At 39.9% G+C, this 18,152-nt stretch overlaps 2 protein-coding genes across 2 annotated transcripts in view; both read right to left on the bottom strand.

Annotated features, from left to right (window-relative positions):
• The window catches only part of LOC104909884 (activating signal cointegrator 1 complex subunit 3-like), a 51,501-nt gene extending 33,952 nt beyond the window's left edge, over nucleotides 1-17,549 (bottom strand). Inside the window, exons 1-3 of the mRNA XM_031552526.1 lie at nucleotides 17,475-17,549; nucleotides 16,704-17,075; nucleotides 1,010-1,154 (exon numbers count right to left, since the gene is read on the bottom strand). Of these exons, the coding sequence (XP_031408386.1) occupies nucleotides 1,010-1,099 (90 nt within the window). The 5' untranslated portion in view covers nucleotides 1,100-1,154; nucleotides 16,704-17,075; nucleotides 17,475-17,549. The remainder of the gene's footprint in view (nucleotides 1-1,009; nucleotides 1,155-16,703; nucleotides 17,076-17,474) is intronic.
• Nucleotides 16,663-18,152, bottom strand: part of LOC100549353 (activating signal cointegrator 1 complex subunit 3) — a 126,635-nt gene continuing 125,145 nt past the window's right edge. Inside the window, exon 19 of the mRNA XM_010707593.1 lies at nucleotides 16,663-16,962. Within this exon, the coding sequence (XP_010705895.1) occupies nucleotides 16,663-16,962 (300 nt within the window). The remainder of the gene's footprint in view (nucleotides 16,963-18,152) is intronic.

The raw sequence follows: 18,152 nt of genomic DNA, 5'->3' as shown, positions 1-18,152 counted from the left end.
CTCCAGTCCCTTGATATTCTTGGTGGCTGTAAGCTGCGCTTTGCCAGCATGTACAGGCCTCTCTCATACTGAGGGGGCCAGAACAGGACACAGAACTCCAGATGGGGCTTCACCACTGCTGAGTAGAGAGGAAGCATCACCTCCCTTGACCTGGTAGTGACACTTGTCTAATGCAGTCAAGAATATTGCTAGTGTTCTTAGTAGCAAAGACAGACAGCTGACTCATGTTCACCTTAGTCTCCAGATCCTTTTCTGCAGAGCTGCTTTCCAGTAAGGTGGTTCTCCCAGTTTCATGTCATCTGCAGATTTACTGAGAGTGCCATATATCCTATCGTCCAGATCATTCATGAAAATGTTAAGGAATGGATCCAGCAATGACCCCTGGATACTCCATTCATTACTGGCTTTCAATTAGACTACATGCCACTGACCACTGCCCTCTAGGCCTGGGCATTCAGCCAGTCTGCAATCCTGTCTGCTCACATAGCCCATTCTTCAGGAGCTTCTTTATAAAGATCTTACAGGAAACAGTATCAAAGGCCTTACTGAAGTTCAGGAAGACAATATCCACTGCTCCCCACTCTGGTGATTTCATTAAAGAAGCTTATCAAATTGGTTAAGAATAATCTCTGCTTGGTGAATTCATGCTGAGTACTGATTATTTTCTTCTCCTTTGTGTGCCAAAAGACAGTTTCCAGGATAAGCTATTCTATCCCCTTCACAGAGATCAAGGTGATGCTGAACCAGTCTGTAATTCACTGGTTCCTTCTTGAAGATAGAAGTGATATTTTTTTTCTTCAGAAAACCTCTATTTACAATTCTCCATATTCGAGCTTCATTTCATATTACAGGTATCCACAATGCATCTGTTATTTTAATGCATATCTTGGAAAAAAAAAAATAGAACGTATCTAAATTCACCATCACTAACTTTATTCTAAATACTACAAAATTCTTACTACGTACACAAATAGTTTATAATTATAATTTGAAAAAAAAATATATTTACCGTTAAGTCAGCTAATTCTTCACTATAATCATCATGTCTAGTGACATTTGAAAAGGAGCGTAGAGCGCCTGTAAGACGTGGCAAGGCCATCTGTTACTCATTCAGTGATCCATAGGATAAAAAAATTAAATCCCAGTTCGAGCACCTAGATGAGAAGGAAAAAATAACAGAGTTTTGTTAATGCTACAAGCATGAGTTCATATAAGAAACTTGGAAGACTTTTGAGCAAATACAACTTGGAAGGCACTGTGACTAAAGATATTAAAAAGCTCACTCAAAAACATTTTTAAGCAAGACTCGAGACAGGGAGGTGGCAGTCACAGACAGCAGTCAAAACATAAGGTGGTTACTCAGCATGTTCTCTCTATTCCCTAAAGTTATTAGTGCAGCAGCAGTTACTCCTTTAACACTGCTAACAAAAGAGGATTATATTGAAATCTAGGCAACTGAACTTGGCTGCAAACAGCAGTAAGCAATTACCACCTGCTTGAAAGTCTCCCCTGAACCAGTGTGCACTGATGGGTTTTGGGTCATTAACAGCCGCTAGCACTGGTACAGGGACATCCCTTTTGGCAACTGCTTAACAATTACTAAACAGCAAAGTAAGCAAAGAAAATTAAGACAGGAAAAAAGGACCATGTGTATCACTGAACTACTATAAGAGGAAAAGGGGGAAAAAAAAAGCTACCAGAAAACCAAAAATGAGAATGCCTCAGGATGTTTTCATCACACAGCTGCACACACACACAGCACCGCACTCTCCAAGACTGCAGCCTACTTCTGCACATTATTTCCCATGCAAAACAGGCTCATATCTATACAGCAAAACACATCTGTTTTCCAACTGAACTTGTATTCATGCCAAAGCTTTTACAGAAACTATTCTCAAAGTTGCTTCATTTTGAAAGGCGCCAACAGTTAAATTGTTCAATGAATTCTAATGCACAGCTACAATTTCTAGTGGTAGCAAATAGATAGATTAGATTATTCTTGAAACAATTAATGATACCATTACAAATGTAATGGCCTGCATCATTCTTACCATGCCTGAAGACCATGAGCCATCCAGAAATCTAATAACTTGAAAAAAAAAGTTACTAAAACAATTTTTGAACATTCACACATTGCACAGAACTCCTGCTTTAATCCAATTATCGTTAACTTTTTTTTATCTAATGACTTCATTTGTATTTTAGCTATCAACACCACTGCAGCATAGCACAAAAGCAAATCAGCTCAGTTCCAATCACAGAGAGAAATGTCACCGCCTTGTCATGCATCTTTGCTTCTCAATCTAAAATGAAGTTATCACAACAGCTGATATCCTTGAGAGAAATGCTATAATAACAAAGCTACAGAGTGTGAGAATATAACATTTAAAAAAACACCACAACAAAGAAAACAAACAAGTCTTTGAAGTGGATAGAGAGGACATATTTAAATTCAAGCATAGAAGCAGACATAAAAACAACTTTGCTACTTTTGAGATATTCAGTGAATATATGACATGTCACATCATAATAGCATAGTTCCTAGTGAAAACACGCTGTCATCACCATAAGCACAATCAAAGCAGAGAACTAGTGTTCAAAATTTGAAGGAATAAATCCCTATCCAACAAAAAAGATAAATCACTGATACTGCTCCAGCAACAGCATTGCCATTAGTAATTGAAGATGATGTTTTGGCTATGTATTTTCTACTTCAACTTTTTCTGTAGAATTACGGTCCTTTACAATAAAAAAATATTACAATTATATTATTATTGCTTATTAATTTAATTATCCTTTCTGAAATAGTATGTACAGTAATTTAGGATAGTCTGAATCCAATTTTTAAAAAGTCCACATTTCATACACACATTTAGGAGATTTAAAGCTTCTCCATCAGGTTAATTTGGTTAAAGAGTGGCTTTAAAGGAGAGCTTCTTCCTCCTTTACTAATTGAGTTCTTAATATTTTCTTAAATAAAACACCTGGAATCCTAGAGGACAAATAAGGGCTTCTCTCCCTGAGCACAGACTTGGCTAAACAGTCTAATCCAGCCCAGAAGCCCTATAGTTGAGCTTGTATTAATAAATTCTGCCCTACACACACATAAACACTTTCAAAACTTGCTCTACGGAGCCTCCCTCTCCTTAGAGAGGCTCAACAGCAGCCTGGAAATGGTCCTGGGCAACCTGAGGTACAAGATCCTGTCTGAGCAGGGGTTGTGCAAAATGACCTCCAGAGGTACCCTCCAACCTCATTCATCATATGATCCTGTAGTCTGAGCTGGCTGGCTTGATAGTACAGACACCCAGGGTTTCTGTACCTTATCCAAAGGCTAACTCCAGTGCTTGCATGCAATGCACATCTTCACAAGGGCACAGCAATCTGCCTCATAAGGGAACAAAACCCACAATTTGAAAACAGGATAGATACAAAAACAGGTATATGAACTTAGAATATCATTCTGTAACATACTAGAGCCAGCTGTAAGTGCTAAGTCAAAAACACAGTGCCCATCTGACATAAAATATAAATTAACACAAAAAAATAAAGTGTAGGTTTATTTATTTACAGAGCATACTTATAGAGTTAACGGCTTTCAGACTGTATCAGCTACTGCTTGTCTTCTTGCAGCCATCATAAGGTTATCAAATTCCTTCTGATTTGGAAGAAGTAAACCTGTTTAAGATGAAGCTGTGGGCAAACATCTGTATCAAATGATCCTGCTGGTCTGTGAATAAGGATCGTTGAATCCAACTCTTGGCTCCCCTGTGGCTAAGAGTGTTGTCCCAGTCAATTCTTTGTAATCAAAGCAGTTCTGGGCTTTGCCTACTGTTCTGGGCAGCCTGTTCCATGCCCACCGCCCTGTGGTGAAGAACCTTTCCCTAACCCCCACTCTCTTCTGACACAGCTCCATGCCGTTCCCTTGGGCCCTGTTGCTGTCACACAGAGCAGAGGGACAGCATGGAGATCCTGTGAGGAGCTCCTGTGGAAGAGCTGCAGCCACCATCTGGCCTCCCATCAGCTCCTCTGTTCTGGGCTGAGCAAACCAAGGGCAATTTAACTCTAAAATGAGTGTAACTCTACATGGCAAAGCATGTCAGGTTTTGCTACCAAATAAGAACTATTCAGATACATTCTGCCAACTTTTTTTTTTTTTTAAAAAAAAAAAGAACAGGAGTTTACACATACCTAGCACTATCTCAAATTTCCACTTCCTTTTAAAACACTCATCTTTCCACAAAATTTCTGTTTGTAAAGCGAGAAAAGCAATATTCACCTTTGTAAACTGTTGTGGAGAGGCAATATCTTTTAAAGCTTATTTTAGTTCTCTTTTTAAAAGAAATGTGAGTTAAATATTGAAACTTTTTATGTGGAAAAGGAAAATATAAAAGCAGATTATATTCAACTAAAAGAGAATTCAAGTACAAAACCATTCACATTTTATTGTTTGAAGAGAAACCTAACAGTCAGCATGGATCTCAGCAGGTTTTTCCTTCGTTAAACCTAAAAACATTGTTATTGCTATTACAAAAGGTAACCAGCATTACTGGAGAAGATTTCCACTTTGTATTTTCACATTAAGTTTTCCTCCAACTTCTAGCCTTTTTCTTTTTTTTTAAGGAAATAACAGAACCATCTCTTTCTCTTCTCCATTAAAATGTTACAAACATCACAGTCCAATGTATTTAAAAACAAACAAAAAATAACATTTATTTTAATATTTCTAGCCTATTGAACAAAACTAGCCAGCTGCCACGTAGGACTAAGAAGGGGATTACTCAAATGATGCACCTTTATTTTCAAGTTGTACATAAATTTTTCCTTACTTACAAACAATGGAATAACACAGCATTAACAGAATTACAAACAACAATAGGTAGATAGGCTACGTTGAAGTACCAGCTTCTGTAGCTATCATTATTGGGCTTGGTACATCCCTTAAAAACTTACAGCAGTTACCATGTTTAAACTATTTAAGGAATGTTAAGATTTTTTACCAGATTTTGGCTGCCTATAAATTTAAATTATGAGAAAATTCCTTGCTGTCTGTGTAAATTTTTCATTTAGAAAACTAGAAAAAATTACTACCAGTTACTAAAGTAATAAAAAAAGACTTTAGATATCAGCTATTAATGGGTTTGTTATGGACCAAACAGTACATGGATAAAACAGCATTTCACTCTCACTTATCATAGTGGAATAATTAATTCTAATGAAAAAGAAGCTAAAAAGACAAATGACAGCTGAAAAAAAGCTATTTTAAAACAGTGAGGACACTTGCATTATCACAGAATCAGAGAATGACTTGGGATGGAAGGAATCTGAAGGAACAGAAAATTCCAACCCTCCTACCACAGGCAGGGTTGCCAGACGCTAGGTGAAGTATCTGATTAGAATGCCCATGGCCCCATCCAACCTGGCCTTTAACAGCCCCAGGAGTAAGGCATCTACAACATCTCTGCGCAACCTATTCCAGCACCTCACCACTCTCTCAGTAAAAATCTTCCCCCGACATCTAATCTAAATATCCCTTTAGTTTAAAACCGTTCCCTCATGTCCTATCACACTCTACCTACCCTTGTAGAAAGTTGATTTCCCTCATGTTTATAAACTTTCTTTAAACACTGGAAGGTCGCAATCAGGTCTCCCTGCAGCCTTCTCTTTTCCAGGCTGAACAAGGTCAGTTCCTTCAGCTTATCTTCACACCAGGAGAGGTTCTCTAGCTCTCTGACCATCTTTGTGGCCCTCCTCTGGACCCTCTCCAAAAGCTCCACATCTTAAATTCACTTAAACTTCTTACTCAAGCATTTTTGTTGCAAACAGTCCAAATACAGCACCTAACAATAAGGTTGGCAGTTACAGATAATAAAGGTTTAATAGAGCCTGAAATATTAATCAAAAATGGCAGGCTAATGCAAGGTAGTTAGCTATAGTACTAGTTAACAATATTTTCCAGTTTGTATTTTGTACCTTCATAAGCTATCCTAATAATTGTATACTCTGTTTACTTTCAGACATCTCATTTTCTGCAACAGGCTCAGACATCACATTGGAATTCTTTTGAGATGTCTGGATTGCACATTGCTGATCTCCACTCCAAACAAAGATGGACCAAAAACCTGTTCCATCTTTGAAGGGGAGACATCAAGATAAAGATGTGTGTGTCCAGGCAGGCTCAGAGGCTACTTGGTACATGGCATTGATCTCAGTCAGTATCAAAACTGGAATAAATGCTTCAGCACAACGAAGAAGTAAAATAGTGACTCTTTGTGCCATCCACCCCTCCCTTCCTCCCATCAGAAGGGCTTATAGGTACACACATTAGCACTTCCAGAATATCAAAAAGTGTTCTAATATCTCACTTCAAAACATTGCTGAAATAGATCTGGGAGGATGAAGTGACCTAACATTAGATAAAGGGAGGGAATGGATGCACCCAAATATCACAAAATTCTCCAATTTTCCCAAAAAGAAAAGTAAGAAACAGAAAGTAATTATATTAGAAAATGTTCTTACGAAGGTATAGCTAGCAGCACTGTACAAGAAGATCTAAGTAGAACAAAATTATGAAAGAGGTAAAAGTTATCACAATCCATCCTTTCCAGAAAGATTTGTTAAATACTATCTATATAAATGTGAGTGAATACCTTTATGCAAACAAGGCGGATTAACACAAGGATTACCCAGAATAGGATAAACTTCGCTGTGCACTCACCTGTGTCTCTCAAGGATAACACGCAACTGTGCCTAGACATACACAAATACTAGAAACCACCGGTTTCCAATACTGGCCCATAAAACATAACTGGAGGTACACACTCCATAAGTTCTCTTTACAGTACCTCACATGCCTACTGCATTTCTGTTTACAATGCACATATAAGCAGACACTACAAGTATTTACAGAGAAGTACCATGCAAAGCCTAACTCCCACTTCTTTTAGGGCACTTAAAGACACATCCACCAACATTCTTCCAGGCGGTGTGAAATCATTTTTGAAGATCTGTGCCTGAACCATCCTGAAGATTCAAGGTTTGCTTATGACAGGCATCTGGGTGGGATTTAGTCCCTAAGCATAGCGCCGACGGCATTTGAGACACTTTTCCATATCAATCGTATTTCCCTGAGTCAGTGTGACTCATGAAACCTCCACACACTCAGAGAGAGCAGCTGGACACATGGTTACACAAAGTTCTTAAAATGACAACAGCTGTGTGTTTAAGCACCTGAATCACTTACCAAATTTATCAACAATTAAACAAATGCCCTAAATACTACATTACAGTCCAGTTCAAAGTAACTGGCAGTTTATTACTCACTCAATGCCACTATTATCCCTCATAACTCTGATCTCCTTCAAAGCACATTTTCAATAGACCTCAAGGTTGGAACTGCATGATTTTAAAGTGAGAGCATCTCCTCCAAATATTTTTGAAGGAAGTACAAAGCTTTCCCTCTGAGAAAAGTATATATATAAATTTTTCAGCATTTAAAAAGAATTTCAGTAAAATAATACAAAAGACCAAGACAGCAATCCCCAAGAGTGCCTGTACACTATTATTCAACTTACAATGCAAAGAGATGGTATGAGTCCGATTGCTCCCTTACTGCACATTTACTTAACCTGTAAGATTCCAAATACAGCTTGGAGAAAGTTTCTGAAACAGGTTAAAGCTAAAATCAAAACATTATGGGAAAGCATTATGGAAAAACATGGAAAAAAGTTTTAAAGAGCTATATAACCACCCACTAGTTGCATTAAGTTTTAAGAAAGCTACGTTCCTATGAGACAAAATATAAGACATCTAATGTAGGTGTCCATGAGGCACTGATCTTTTTCTCAGACACAGAAACTGAGAGGCCACATAGCTAATGCATCCCTGCACAAATATAGGAGAACTCATGTTTTGCATATGTATGTACAGTATCACTTGTAATTTTTATAAACTGACTGGATAGACAAAAAATGAATTGGAATTGTTCTGCTTATGTAGGCAAGTCCAACTACATCAGTGTTGAAACTCTTACAGACATGAAAAATACATTTTTGAGATTCATTTGACAAGACAATGAATGAAAAAATCAAGTTAACCATGGAGGAGTATCTTCTGAAGCTGAAACTCAGTGAAAGAGTTGCTCCAAAAGTAATGCTTCCAACTTATTTCCAAGGAAACTACAACAGATACAAAGAGCACAACAAGACTACACAATGGAGCAAATTTTCAGCTACTAAACACTATTTTTCAACAGTCACCCCCATTAGCTATGCATTTTTGCCAGCAATCAACAAGAGTCTACATGCCGCACTTCTCAAAATCTGCACCAGGGAGGTGACCCACTGTTGCTGTCACCACTGCTGAAACACATTACCCATTGCCTCACTGTGCTCACACCCACTGTTTGATCTCCACATACATTTAGTAAGTATTGATAAATGTCAGTGGACACAGGTTTTTTTTTTTGTTTTTTTTTTTGGAGGTAATTCTTAATACACACCTCCACGCCAGAAACCATTTTGTCAGATTGCCCTTCTGCTACCAAGTGTCACATGGCAACAAAAGGTAATGGAATATAGGTGGGAAAATTCAACCTCTACTGCCACACCAGTATCTGCCTCTGACACTGTGAACCAACAAAAGAAATTAGGAGGCATAACTTTCAGAGCAGCCTTGGAACCACCAAAGTCATTATGAACGAGTTGGTTAAACAATTCTGTTTCTGGTCTTTATGGCACTTCTATTTTATACATTGTTGAATTCATCATCAAAAAAAGATGTCTAATAACTGCAATGACTTGTAAGAGGCTCATATCATTAGCTTTAACAAAATGGATCACAAAATTCATGCTATATTCAGTATGGTGTAAAATGAACTCTATTTTCATAGAAAAGCCATTGGAAGAGTTCACATCACTTGGAAAGACAGAATGTCAATTTTGAATTAACTGTCTTAGCATATATCATGAGTTCTTGTCGAGCACTTCTGCAGTAATTAGTTATGGTTAATAAAATCACTACACCTAGCAGACAACTCACAGCAGTTGTACAACAAGCACAGCACAGCCAAGACCAAGATGCACATTTAATCTTCAAGAACAATTGTTCTATGAAAGCACTGGAGCAAAGCTTCTCATTTACAGTGAATATTAAATCTTTTTTCATGTTCAGCAATTTCATCAATAAAATTGGTAGTAATATGGGTAATGCTGGCAATCTGAAATAAGACAAAATCTTCAAGTACTTTAAAGTAAACTACACAATTATTTTTCAAAAGTGAAATATGCAGATTTTTAGAACACTTTGAAGAAGTTGCACATTCTACAGTATTTCTAAGTTCAACCAAACAAAAAAAAAATTGTCATGTAGCAGATCAATTTCAGTTATCACTAAATGAAAACTTCCAAGAACTATAAACCACAAATATGTTCATTCTATTTCCAGCATCTTTTGTGATAATCATGATTTTTATCGATAGTTGTAATTGAGAATACAGAAATATGAAAAAAGTGAGCCGTTACATGTAAATAATGATAACCAATTGTCCATGCAAAAGCATCAATTTCAATAAAATAGTGCAAGTAATACTGTGTAATTTGTTTGCCATATTTAATAATGTTTAAATCATTCTTTTTCTACTTGTCTCAGTTTTTGAGTAGAAGAGGAGACAGAAAGTTATGACAGAGTTTCAGGAAAACTCTCTTAGATGTTAACTTCAGTAACCATACCCCTAAGACTGATTATTTGCAAAGGGCAAGCTTCTCAACATCAAAACTGCCTCTGGGACACAAGCACACTTCATTGCAAAGATAGAGTAAATATCTTCCTACAGTTACACAGCAATTGCGAGCCGAAAACTGTGGATTCTATCCAGTTCACTGCTACAACTGTTCCAACTCTGAATATGCTCAGAATACCCAACCTAAATGTCACAGACCTGATATGCGTCCCCTGAATGTTACTCACTAAGCTGCTGTGTTTAAATCCTACATCAGTACATTCATTATGTAATTTTTTTCCAAGGGTGAGTAGATTTAAGTGGTATGGTATCCCTCAACCTTTCAATATTCCTCCTAAAGTCTACTACTTCTACTTATTTAATCAATGTACCCAGCTGCCAGACACAGCTCCCAGCAACTTCTAATTGAAAGAGTCCGTCTTCTCCAAGAGCTCACATACTGAGGGGGGACTTCAAACAGCACTTCAGGTATTTAATGATCAGCAAATGATAGCTTTCTATGTGAATTTTTTTTATTATTACAATTAAAAATAAGAACTTAAAGGACAAAACAAAAAAAGAAATACTACAATCATGTAATACTGCAGTGCTTGCAAACTAAAATCAAATCTAAAGCTGCTGACAACTCCTTCTGGGCTGACTGCCTGTAGAGTTGGCAATACACGTGGCAAGATACTTTGAGAAAGACACCTGTATAGTTTCCTACAGTGGCAAGACCAAACTACTATTTTTTCACAATTCTTACAAACATCAGAAATGCTTCTTTCATGAGAAAAGAAAGAGGAGGGGGACAAAAACCATAGCATTATTATTCCTGTCTGCTACAGTGAGAGGAAAATAACTCCATTATGTCTTTAGAAACATGATAAAGCTAGAGCAGATCTGTTTCCAACTGTAACATTTTGAAAGGGTCACATGTAGCCATGTTCTGTTAGAATGTACATAAAATTTCTCAATGTTTTAGACAAGTTGTAGCTTAAGCTAAGAAATAACCACATTAGTCAAGATTCTCCTATTTATAATTAGAAGTTTCATTAATATTTAGCATGTCAGATATACAAACCATGTTCAGATTTAAGGAATTGACTTTTGAAGACTCCTTATAAACAAAACATGCCATTTTAACAAGTAAATGACAGAATTCGTACTTCAGAGGAACATAGAGAAGCAAGGAGTTTTCACTTGGGCACTGCCAGATGCCTGTCAGTGGGTTGAGTAGGTTTTTGCATGCGATATTTAGCAAAGGTGATAATATGTAGAGAAGAGTAAGTTCTTCATTTTAACATTTCAGAGCCATATACATTCAAAATATTAGGACCAGGCATCACTAAGTTTGTACTCACAGAAACACAGAATTGCAGGGACTAAAAGGGACTTCCAGAGATTATCAAGTCCAGCCCCCTGCAAAGCAGCCCCCCTGTAGCAGGCTGCACAGATAGGCCTCTGGGCAGGTCTTGAATGTCTCCTGAGAAGGTGAATCCCTGACCTCCCTGGGCAGCCTGTTCCAGTGCTCTGTCACTCTTACTGTGAAGAAGATTCTTCACAAATTTGCGTGGAACTTCCTATGCTCCAGTTATGGCTATTTTCCCTGGTCCTGTCCCCACAGACCACTGAAAGGAAGTTGGCCATGTACTTTTGTCTCTCACACTTAAGATACTCATAAACATTATTCAGATCCCCTCTGAGTCTTCTTTTCTCGAGGCTGACCAGAAACAGGTTGCCTAGCTGTTCCTAACAGGGAAGATGCTCCAGGGCCTTTATCATCTTTGTGGCCCTCTGCTGGACTCTCTCCAGGAGATCCCTGTCTTTTTTGTATCAGAGAGCCCAGAACAGGACACAGTACTCCAGGTGAGACCTGACCAGGGCAGAGAAGAGGAGGAGGATCACCTCCCTTGACCTCCTGGCCATGATCCTTTTAACACACTCAACTCACTGTCAGGTATTATCTTCACTGTGTCTTATCTCTTCCTAAGTCACCAGCAATATTTTACATCCCTCCCATGCAATTCTTTCCCCTTTCTTATACAATCCTCCATTAGAGCTTCACAGTAAAGTCCGTGATCTGGCTGGAGTGGAGATAAGTGTTCACTGTAGCCTATGTGGCATGTGCTGCTGTGCTTGCATTCATGGCTAAAACAGTAATGGCAACACACCAGTACTTTGGTACTGTGGCACAGTGTTTGCACAGCACCAAGCCTCATCTTCCCAGCAAGTTTAGGAGGGGACACAGCCAGGACAGCTGACCCAAACTGACCAAAGGGACAACCCACATCATGTGATGTCATGCTCACCAATAAAAACCCAGGGAATAGGGAAGGGCCATTCACGGTTACAGCATTTGTCTTATAGAATCATAAAATGGGCTGAGCTGAAAAGGACCACAATGATCGAGTTTCACCCCCCTGCTATGTGCAGGGTCGCCAACCACTAGACCAGGCTGTCGAAGGCCAGATCCAGCCTGGCCTTGAATGTCTCCAGAGATGGGACATCCACAGGTTGCCTCCTTGGGCAACCTGTTCCAATGTGTCACCACCCTCTGTGTGAAAAACTTCCTCCCAATATTTAACCTAAACCTCCCCTATCTTAGTTAAAAATCACTCCCCCTTGTCCTATTGCTATCCAGCCTCGTAAATGGCCGTTCCCCCTCCTGTTTACATGCTTCCTTCAAGTACTGGAAGGCAACAATGAGGTCTCCCCGGAGTCTCCTCTTCTCCAAGCTAAACAAGCTCAGAGCCCTCAATCTTTTCTCATAGGACAGGTGCTCCAGCCCTCTGATCATCTTAGTGGCCCTCCTCTGGACCTGCTCCAAGAGCTCCTTCCTGCTGGGGGCCCCAAGCCTGGATGCAGTACTCCAGATGGGGCCTCACAAGAGCTGAGTAGATGGGGACAATCACCTCCCTCTCCCTGCTGGTCACCCCTTTTTTAATGCAGCCCAGAACACAGCTGGCCTTCTGGGCTGCAAGCACACACTGCTGGCTCATGTCCAGCTTCTCATCCACCAGGATCCTCAAGGCCTTCTCTGCAGGGCTGCTCTCAAGGAGATCTTCCTCCAGTTTGTATAAATACCTGGGACTGCCCTGACCCAAGTGCAGCACCCTGCACTTGGCTTTATTGAACCTCATTAGGTTTTCATGGGCCCACTTCTCCATCCAGGTCCCTCTGGATGGCTTCCCTTCCTTCCAGTGTCTCAACTGTACCGCTCAGCTTGGTGTCACCTGCAAACTTGCTGAGGGTGCACTCGATGCCATCGTCTGTGTCACTGATGAAGATGTTGAAGAGCACCAGTCCCAAGACCGACTCCTGAGGGACATCGCTTCTGACCGGCCTCCACCCTGACACAGAACCATTGATTACAACCCTTTGACTGCGTCCAGCCAGCCAATTCCTAATCCATTGAACCGTCCATCCTTCAAATCCACACCTCTTCAGTTTAGAGAGAAGGACGTTGTGAGAGACCACATTAAAGGCCTTGCAGAAGCCCAAGCAGATGACATCCACCCCCTTTCACCATCCACTGAAGCCATCACTCCATCATCGAAGGCCACCAGACTGGTCAGGCACGATCTGTCCTTGGTGAAGCCACGCTGGCTGTCTCGAATCATGTCTTTATCTCATATGAAGACCCTGCTTTCCCTAGTGTCAAGCAGTTGCCTGATAATAGGAAGCAGTGAATTAATTTCGTTTTGCTTTGTTTGGACATACAGCCTTTGCTTTCCCTATTAAACTGCCATTATCCCAATCCACCAGTCGTCTTATCTTTCCTCTATTTTCTCCCTGTCTTGCAGTTGTTATATAGAACTTCAAGGGGAACAGACTATGTCATGCAGTTAGAATAACCTTAAGGAATAGGCAGCACAGAAATCTTTCCCATCATAGTAAGCATTGTTACCACAGAACGAGAGAAAGCCACTTCTTCCCTGAGTCACATTTTTAAGCATCTGAATTAAATGTTGTGCTGTGTTGCCAGAGCCAGCAGCCAAGCATCCACACAGCCACTCGCTCAGTCCTCACACCAGTAGGATGATGGGAAAAGAACAAAAACTAGAAAACTCATGAAAAAAGAAGAGATATAGACATTTTAACAGACAGAGCACATACAACAGCAACAGGAAATCTCTCATCACATTCCATAGGCAGACTATTTCCTTTCCAGCCTCCAAACTAGGACACCTTAGAAACCAACTCCTTAACCTCAGTTTTTACACTGAACATGTCACTACAGCACCTGACTTCCTGCCCTCTCACAGCCTATTCTCTAGGCAGGCAGAGTGGGGAAAAAGGAAGCCTTGATGCACTGCTGAGCAATAGCCAAAACAGTGGTGCGCTACTGACACTGTTTTTAACCACAAACTGATATGGCTATGATAGAAGTAAACCTTAGTCCAGCCAGAGCCAGTACAAGTATCCATTAGCAATGCTTTGTGCAAAGGAGATCCAACTAGTCAAGGACAGATTAGCATGAAGAATGCTCCAGTGATAGATCCCTGTAAGGACTTGTACTTCAAGAAACATTAAATTGTTAATTTCTGTGGGGTGATAAGGCATTCAAAAAGAGAATGAGTAAATACAGAATGACTGGCTATTGTAAGAATATATATATATACTTTTACATAAATGTTGAAATTAGGAGATACATTATAAAATTGAATGCTACACTGAAAACAGTGTCAGATGGAATGCCTTTCTTATGGAGAACATAATTAAATCTGGGAATTCGTTGTCACAAGATGTCAAAAAGACTAAAAGTTCAAGCATGCTCAAGAAAAGATTAGATGGATTAGATGAAGTCAGCTAACTTGGTAGCTATTGAACACAACAGCTTAAAGGCAGCTCATCACTTATTTAAATCACTGAGTGCTAAAAGACAGTAGGAAAGCAAAAGCATCACTGTATGCTTCTTTGTTGTTGGTTGGGTTTTTTAGTTGGTTGGTCTGGTTTCAGAACATATCACAAACACCTGCTATTTGCCACTAGAAGAGACAACTCCAGGCAAGACAAATATTTTGTGTAAAAACAGAGCTTTGGAATCAGATGGTAACAAGGATTCTAAGGATTACAATTTGAGATTAAGGTGCCTCACATCTCTTAAATTAATTGCTCAGCCATTATTTCCTTCTCTTAGCTCAAATTCCATCTATCACTTTTCTAACAAACTTTTACCAACATTTGTTAATTAGTATGTCCAAATTACAGAGCAGGGTTTGTTTTTTCTTCTTTCTTTAGGCATCAAAGCATAATTTAATAAAAATCATGTAGACTAGAAAGTGTCCAATATCAACTTCATTAACTGTTACTAAAAAAAGTCAACTGGAAGAAAATTCCTTCCACTGGTCAATATCAAGTGACTCTACTGTTGTCTTTATTATGCATCCAGTTTTAGAAAGACACATCAGTGTACAAAGGTGCAGTGGAGGATAACAAAAACCCACCCACCTAGAAGACATAACCTCACAGGAAAGATTCAGCACAAGCAGGTTGTTTATGTTACTGGTAGGAGCAGCTACAAAAAGGAAGAAACAAGAAAATAAAACAGTGAAAATAAGCAGGGTGCAGACCCTTTTTTACTTTAAAAACAGGTAAGTTACATAAGTACTGCTTTAGGTTTAGCTTCAAAAAAAGCCTCCATAAATACAGGACTGACAGAACTGTCATTTGACACTTAAATTACTTTCTTTCTGAATCAATGGAAAAGCATATCAAAGTGATCTGATCTCCTCCAAAAGCTAAGCTAGCTATCAGAAGGAAAAAAAAAAAAAAAGTTTAATAAGTAAACTAATTTAAACAATGACAAAGCAATGAAGGGATTCTGTCAGTATTACTATACGAATGGGAAGGAGTTCCTCCATATATCTACACATCTAGATCTTGGATAGTGTAAATTCTGTCATTGCCAGAAACAACTCCAATGCAAAGGAAATTATTTTGTTACATGGCCTGCCAAAAAGCAGAAACTCACTGACACAATGTGGTCTTCTGATCAAAGCCAGTTTGCATCTAAACTACTGGCTGGTTAGCTTGATCATTTTTTTCCCTAAAAATACATAACTGCAACCTACCATGTTGGTAAGCGTTCTGATCTCTTCTCTGGAACTCCTAAGTTTTTCAGCTGCACTAAGAACTCCAGACTACGGCTGACTCAGCTTTGACTCCAAAAGAAAAAGTAATGAAAAAGTAAAACAGAGTGTGATGGGAATGTTCAGAACTCTGCAGAAGATTGTTGGTTCTACTTCAATAGTTCGATTTCACAGTCCTTTAAAAGGCCTTGAAAGGGGTCACTACAAATGTCAGTATTTTAAAAACAACTAAATTAAAGATTCAGGACTTATAAAAGCTCTAAATATTGTTTGAATGCCAACACAGTGTACTCTCCTGAAGTACGCGAATGGTAACCTGCACAGCACTAGAGACACAACGAATCAAACTACCTGAAAACACTCCCTAAGATCACAGTTGTTTTCTGTTTTTTGGGTTAAAAAAAAACCTTTTTCTTTTTTTAATTCGTTTATTACTGCTGAGTTTATTAATACCAATAACAAGTACTGAAAGCATTCAGATCCATCCAACACCAGTGCCATTTCCCCTTTGGCAGCAAGCCTTACTCCTGCTTCACTAAGCAAACCAGAACAGGGAAGGGAAGAGATCAGAGTTTATTCTCTGCTCGCAGCAGAGCAGCTCACGCCCCAACACCCCCTTGCCGAGAGCAGGCAGGGCCAGCAGCCCGACGACGCCAGGCCTGGAGCCCCACGCCCACCCCTCGTGGAGAGCCCCACCGCACGGCGCCCGGCCGGAAGGGCCACAGGGAAGGACAAGGGCTGGCCCGCCGTTAACATCGCGGAAGGAGAGAAAACTCGGCCACCGTGGCGAGACCAGCTCCGGCCGAGGCCAAGACCGAGGGACCATGCCGCAGCTGCAGCCCTCCCCACTCATCCTCCCGACCCCCGCCCGCGCCCGGTCGCGCACTTGCCTTCCGGCTTGCCGGTTCCGCTGCCGCAAAGAGCCGACGAGGCGCGACACTGCCGTAAAGCGAGCAGGCGGGGCGAGAAGGATGCACTGCGTGGTCGTGTTCTGGCGGCCCGGTCGGTTTTTTTGGGCGGTTTCCTGCTGATCCTTTTCCCGTGGCCACGCTCCCAGTACAGCTTATTCAGTACCTCGTTACTCACCCCGATGAGTGTTTCTATGGCTCTTCCCCTGTGTGCTCGCTGAGTGCTGTCACTCCGCGCTTCCTGCTCCCCAGCCCCACTTTAGAACAGTGTGTGCGCTACGCTCAGGCCGCCTCCCGCCTTATCCTCTCTGCTGTGTCCTTGTGGTGGAAGGGGCCAACGGCACCACAGTGAAGCTAGAGAGTGCACAGAGGGGGAAGAGAACGAGGAGCTTGAGGTAGTTTTAGGCCGAAACCGAACTGAAGGAAAAAAATTCTCTACATAAAGTGTTTGAGTGTCCATTTGCAAGTATAAAAGCACTCGTCTAAGATCACTGAGCTGCTTTCACCTATATAGCTCTAGCAAGCAGCTTTTCCCCCCCCCCCTTTTTTTTTTAAGTGCTCCTCTTTCTGTTTGCCTGTGTGTTTATTTGTACAACTGAAGGTGTCCAAATCCCGTGCTAAAAGGGAAACGTACAAAGTTCAATGGAATCAATACTTTGGTTTTGGTACGTAACCATGTGGAACTGGCTGCAGCGTATCTAGGTCACTTTTTGTCTTTCACAACTCTAAACACTGGGTAAACCCAATTTTTACCAGTTCTGTTCAGTTGTCATGTTAGAAAACAACGAGGTTCGGCAGGACTAACGAAGAGGAAGCATTATGATGAATCTCCTGTAAAAATATTACCAAAGGGTTCCAATTTTTTACAACTATATTTTCAAAGCAAATACATGCATTTTATAAACACAATACCTTACATTTCTAGTGCACGGGTCTCTAAGCCAAAGTTAAATGTAATTTAAGAAGAGCCTCTTTAAAATCCTCTTATGAATTATCCTAACATGCTACTTTCATTTTCTTTTTTTAAGAAATGCTTATATAATCTGACACCAGTTTCTTTTTTTTTTTTTTTTTTTTTTAAATTGAAGAACAAATCATCTGGATATTGCTTTCCAGAAGGTAGCACTTCACTTTCACTTGTTAGTAAAAGCTGTCATATCTGTACTTCTTTCCTGACATCACATAAAAATCAAGGTTCCAGTCTAATGAAACCAAGACTTTTTTTCTTATAGACAAGAAACTGAGGCAAATTTTTCCACATTTATACATCCGTTTGTAGACACAAAGTATAGTTTCAACATTCAACATCATCCACAAATTTCAGATTGTTTTTAAACAAATATTTTATTTAAGCAACCTATGCTTTCAAATGTATTAATCCTGAATGTGTCAATAAGGTGATGTTTTATTATAAAGTATTATCTGCTAGAT

This window comes from Meleagris gallopavo, chromosome 2 (genome assembly GCF_000146605.3).
Source record: "Meleagris gallopavo isolate NT-WF06-2002-E0010 breed Aviagen turkey brand Nicholas breeding stock chromosome 2, Turkey_5.1, whole genome shotgun sequence".
Taxonomy (NCBI): Eukaryota; Metazoa; Chordata; class Aves; order Galliformes; family Phasianidae; genus Meleagris; species Meleagris gallopavo.
Note: the sequence above shows the minus strand (reverse complement) of the source record. Positions and strands in the feature narration are given on the sequence as shown.